The following is a 5,103-nucleotide window of genomic DNA, read 5'->3' as shown; positions in this document are numbered from 1 at the left end:
TTCATCCAGACGGCTTCCCGCGCCCCCCCTGCAATGACATGGCGCCCCACAGTTTGGGAACCTCTGGTTTACACAAACCTTAAGTCTAAATGTTGTTTCTCTTACAGTCTCTTTTTTGTCAGTGTGAAGAAAAAAATGTAAAAATTAAAATACACGAGGTGTCAAAATGCTAAAATGTTAAAACAATCATCAGATCCAGTAGAAGAGCGAACAGAATGTGTGTTCTGGATGCTTCATAGTGTATAATGTGTGTTTGGCTTGCCAGCTTGATGGAGCCCTCATCTTCTCTGTCCCCACAGCTGCCGGCATGAAGGAAGCCTGGAGCCAACATGTGGGTCCGTTTCCCACCAACAGAACCGCTCTCCACTGTCTCACACCACTCTGTCAATCGTTTCTGCTTCCCCTCTTCTGAATATCACATGGACAGTGGAGCTTACATAAAATCAGTGAGAGGGCTGGAGGAGGTTCAAAAAGAAAAGCTTCATACTTCTCTGAGTCTCTTCCTGATATTTCCAGATGTCCTTTCTATTAAAGCCCGTCTGCCTCAGGATATCCTCCAAAAAGAGCTCTTTCACTTCAAATTGTTTCCCTTTAACTATAAACAGAGAGAAGTCCTCAGTGATTAAGTGATTACCAACACATTGCCATGGTGAAAGAAATTCTCAAATAAATCAGATAAGGAGATAATCTTCCCAATTTTATAAATTAACTTTAATACTTTTAGAAAGGTTGTGAAAGTTCTGTTTTGAACTGCTTGAAATATATTTTTCTTTCAATGATGACTAATGATTTTCTTAACAATAAGTATTTCAGAGATCCAGAAACATGGGGAAACTACCAGGGGTTTCCCACAGTAGGAAAATTTAGTGCATTAGCATCAAATTAAAGCTATGTGAGAGTGCATATTCACTCAAAGATAAACAATGTAAAAATAAGAATAACAGTCTGTCTAGAGACAAATATTACTGTACAGTTATTAAAAATGGCATGCTTTACTTAAGAGAAATTTTCAACAAAGTAATTTACAGAAAAATGTTTTTTTAATGAACATACATATGTATAAAAAACCGCAGACTGCAAGAAGTGAAACAAACTGCAAATAATGGCAAGAATGTAAATAGCTTATTGGTTTTGTTGGGATCAGTGAGGTTTATAAAGTCTGGAAGGAAGGACCTTCTATAAAGCACCTTTGTGCATTTTGGATGAAGCAGTCTGTCACTGAAGGAGCTCTCCACTATAAGGTAGTTCATAAAATCTGAACCATAATTTTAGTACAAATTAATTACCGTTGCCAGTTATACACCTCTGTTGTTGCATTTTAAAAAGTATTGAGAAAAGGGAAATTCCTGCAAAGGATTGAAGTGGATGTACTGCTCTCCCTGAAGGGAGTGCACTCTGCTGACATTGACCACATCTGCCGTTGGGTTGACACTTTCTGCCACAACATTGGAAACTGCTGCAGAAAAAAACAGGGGAGGTGGAGATGCACCAAGACCTTGCAACTAAACCCATCCACTTTCTGATAACTAAAGACATAGAACTCCGGTTTCAAGAAAGTGCAAGGCAATTATGCAGCTTAAGCTGTGACTGCACTAAAGACAAACTAAATGTTATTTAATCTTGGTTAAAATGAGAAAATGCACTCTTGACTCTAATTTTGTGGTTATAATTCCCTCCTAATTTGTAAATAATTATTTTATTAATAATAATAGTACATTTTATTTATCATAGCTTTTATATATCCAACTGAAATCTCAAAGGGCACATTGACACACTGATGATGGCAAACTACTGGATTGAAGGAAGGCTGCAAATTGTTTGCGCCATCAGCCCTTCTGACCAAAACCAGCAGGGAAGATGAAGTGTGATCCACCAATTGCAGGGTGAATGTTTTGTTTTACAGTGTGGAGATCAGCCTCTTCTAAGAGGTTTTACATCAGCTGCTATGGGCTCCATTCAGCAGGGTTTATTACACAGGGAACAGGCACCGACCTTCTGTTATCATGCAGGTGTACGGATGGATGTTTAATTCTTGGAAAAATCAAACATTCTCAGGACTTACGGTGGATCACAGGGCAGGAGCCAAAGTACTGGAGGAATAGATCTATATCCAGAGCTGCACTAGAGAGAATCAGCTTCAGTGTGGGAATCCTCTGGACAACATCCCGCATCTTAGTAAGAAGGAAGTCAGTCAGACCATCACGTTCGTGAACCTCATCCTGTTTGGAAAGGCCAAGCCACAAAATCATGGCGTTATTTTACTACAAAACACAAGCTACTAGTTAAAAATTAAATTTTATCCTCACTACAAGAACTATAACTTCTCTTAAATTTGTTGTGGAAATTTGAGAAATCAAAAACCTACATAAAACAGTATACAGTGATCCCTCGTTTTTCGCGGGGTTTGTATTCCGAAAATAACCCGCGACAAGTGAAATCTTCGAAGTAGTTACCTTTAGTTTTTACAACTATTACACAGCATAATTAAATACTCTACATTGAAACCAAAAAACAAAACCTGTTTTCAGGTCAGCGGATGTGCGTGTGCATCAATCGGGCCTGAATGTGATCCGGAGTCATGTCATTAAAGCGTCTCCTCCAACCTGCCCCGCGAGATTCACAGCTGTATCTACGGCAGAGCGATGGATCTCGTCAAGAGAGCCTCCAGTCAGGTTTTGCGCTGATTCTGGCACACAGGTAAAGAAGGAGCTCGGAGACTGTTTAGCCAATCAGAACGCAGAACAGAATGCTCTCTCAAAAAAACTGCACAAAAAAATCCGTGAAGCAGCGAGACCGTGAACGGTTAACCGCGTTATAGCGAGGGAGCACTGTATATTGTTCTTCAGATTCCAAATACTGGCCTCAGACTGGAATAAAGCATCAAAGAAGTTGCTTCACGCTACAATCATGAGCTTGAAGATGCTACATTTACAGAGCTAATGCTCACCACAATGACATGGGTAACAGTTGTGAGGCTGGCATCCCCTGCCATCAGTGTTCTGAGGAGGACTCCACTTGTGCAGAAGGTTAGTAGCGTCTTGGGCGAGACCCTGAAGTTTACAAAATAAAGAGGAGCTGCTAAACATTTTAAGAACTCAACAGGGGTTTCCAAAAGCTGACAGATGACCTTTTGAACATTCTTCTCTCTGTATTATATCTGCAAATTAGCCTGCTTCAGGAGACAATCTGTTATATCTGTACAATCTGGGCTCCTTTCATTTTAACATTTCAGATTTTTATATGTTACTTACTCATTGTAATGATATACAATGAGTAAGTATATAAATGAAAAAGGTTTGCAGTGTGTGACTGGACCCTGGATAACTGTGGATCTTTCCATCCAGCTGTTTTATATAAATATATCAATTTCTTTATTGAACTTTTGAGTATATTTCAGAAAAAAAACTGAAGAAATACATTCCTTTACAATCTTCCCCTTACATACAGAAGCCACCAGTGAGAGAGACTCAAGGACAGTGTTATACAGAGGAAGAATAAAAAAACAAATCAAAAAAATTAAGGTTGTAAAAAAAAACAAATAAAAACAAAAATTAAATAAATATAAAATTATATTTTGTCTATGCTGTAACTTACTATCCAGTGACCACTGATCACTGGATAGTGATAGTGACCACTATCACCACTGATAGTGGTCACTATCAGTGGTCACTATCCACTGATAGTAGGTTTTAATTATATTCCAGATTATCTGGGAAGACCAGCTTCCCATCATAATCAAGAAAAGCATCCAAAATCCCTTCAATAGATGTCTAATTTTTCCCAGTTTTCCTTCCAGGATTTTGCTGTAAACAGTTTTACAGCTCTATGTTTTTTCCAAATAGAATCTGACTAGCTTAGGTTAAATGTACCTGCTTTCCAGTCTGATGTGATAACCAACTGTCTGGCCAACACTCTCCCCTCTCTCTGCTGCGACTCTCTCAGCCACAGCGATGGCAGCCAGGCGCCTGGGCTGTGTACAGAAAATCCTGCAGGGTTTTCCATTCCTGCTACAATCATCTAACAAAAACTGGGGAATCTAAACAGAAACATTTCAGAAGTAATTAGTATTTTAGAGACAGTGGTAGTGTCATTTTCACATATTTCCAACCTACAGAATAGCTTTCAAATGTTATGCATATTAGTAAGGCTTATGGATTTTGTTATTTCTACATTCCTTACTGTCTGTTTAATGAATACGCTATTAAAATTATGTTTAGTTTATGTATTTTTAACAGAAGTCCATCTACTTTCACCTGTGAGCATGCTGTCAGAATCTGTCATCAATTATCATTTTATAGCTTACTGAGTCTTAAAATACAGAACTATTTTTCTTCCCCATATGAACAAATCAAACGTAAAAAAAACAAAAAAAAAAACAGGAATGCATCATGCAACATTTACATTGCATGCTTTAAAAAAAGTCCAAATACCGTATTTTCCGCACTATAAGGCCCACCTAAAAACCTTCAATTTCCTCAAAAGCCGACAGTGCGCCTTATAATCCGGTGCGCCTTATATATGGACCAATATTGAGCCACAACAGGTCTAGCAACTACGGTATGCAGGCCAGACTTCATTTTCGCCCGTAGAAGAAGAAGCGTGCGGTGCATGCTGGGATAATTATTATTTTTTTTTTAAGTTTATTTGATAGGGACAGACACACATCGACATAGACAAATGGAATAAAACAGCAGTCCCATGTTTGCATCATGGTGCAATAGCAACAGCTAATTCGCAGCACTTGTCCCTAGATGGGCTTTTAAAAAGTAAATCTAAAAATTGAAGTGATAATCATTTAAAATAGCACAACATAATGTATACAAACAGAAAAATGTAAAACATCAAAAATGGGTACAGTTCTGTATTGTCAGAACACTGGTTTGTAATCTATTAATAAAGTTTGACTGACCTATCTACCTACCGACCGTCTAGAATCAGGTCGTCTGCAGGTCATTTAGCACCACGTTCTCCATGAACATGCTGTGCGTGAACGGAGAAGGGTGACCATCATCCGGCCACATCCCGTGTCAAGAAAAGTCAAGCTCATCCCACTTCCCCATGCTGGAGATTTTAGTTTAATAATAACAATGAATAAAGTTATCT

General features: G+C 38.5%; 1 protein-coding gene across 2 annotated transcripts in view; it reads right to left on the bottom strand.

Annotated features, from left to right (window-relative positions):
• Nucleotides 1-5,103, bottom strand: part of ythdc2 (YTH domain containing 2) — a 62,873-nt gene that overhangs the window by 42,428 nt on the left and 15,342 nt on the right. For both annotated transcript variants that reach the window (XM_015015479.1, XM_015015480.1), the window contains exons 6-10: nt 3,870-4,036; nt 2,948-3,050; nt 2,063-2,219; nt 488-595; nt 263-408 (exon numbers count right to left, since the gene is read on the bottom strand). In XM_015015479.1, coding sequence (XP_014870965.1) covers nt 263-408; nt 488-595; nt 2,063-2,219; nt 2,948-3,050; nt 3,870-4,036 — 681 coding nt within the window. The remainder of the gene's footprint in view (nt 1-262; nt 409-487; nt 596-2,062; nt 2,220-2,947; nt 3,051-3,869; nt 4,037-5,103) is intronic.

This window comes from Poecilia latipinna, unplaced genomic scaffold (assembly GCF_001443285.1).
Source record: "Poecilia latipinna isolate Pla-1442-1.1 unplaced genomic scaffold, P_latipinna-1.0 Scaffold1915, whole genome shotgun sequence".
NCBI lineage: Eukaryota > Metazoa > Chordata > Actinopteri > Cyprinodontiformes > Poeciliidae > Poecilia > Poecilia latipinna.
This window is presented reverse-complemented; position numbering and strand designations above follow the sequence as displayed.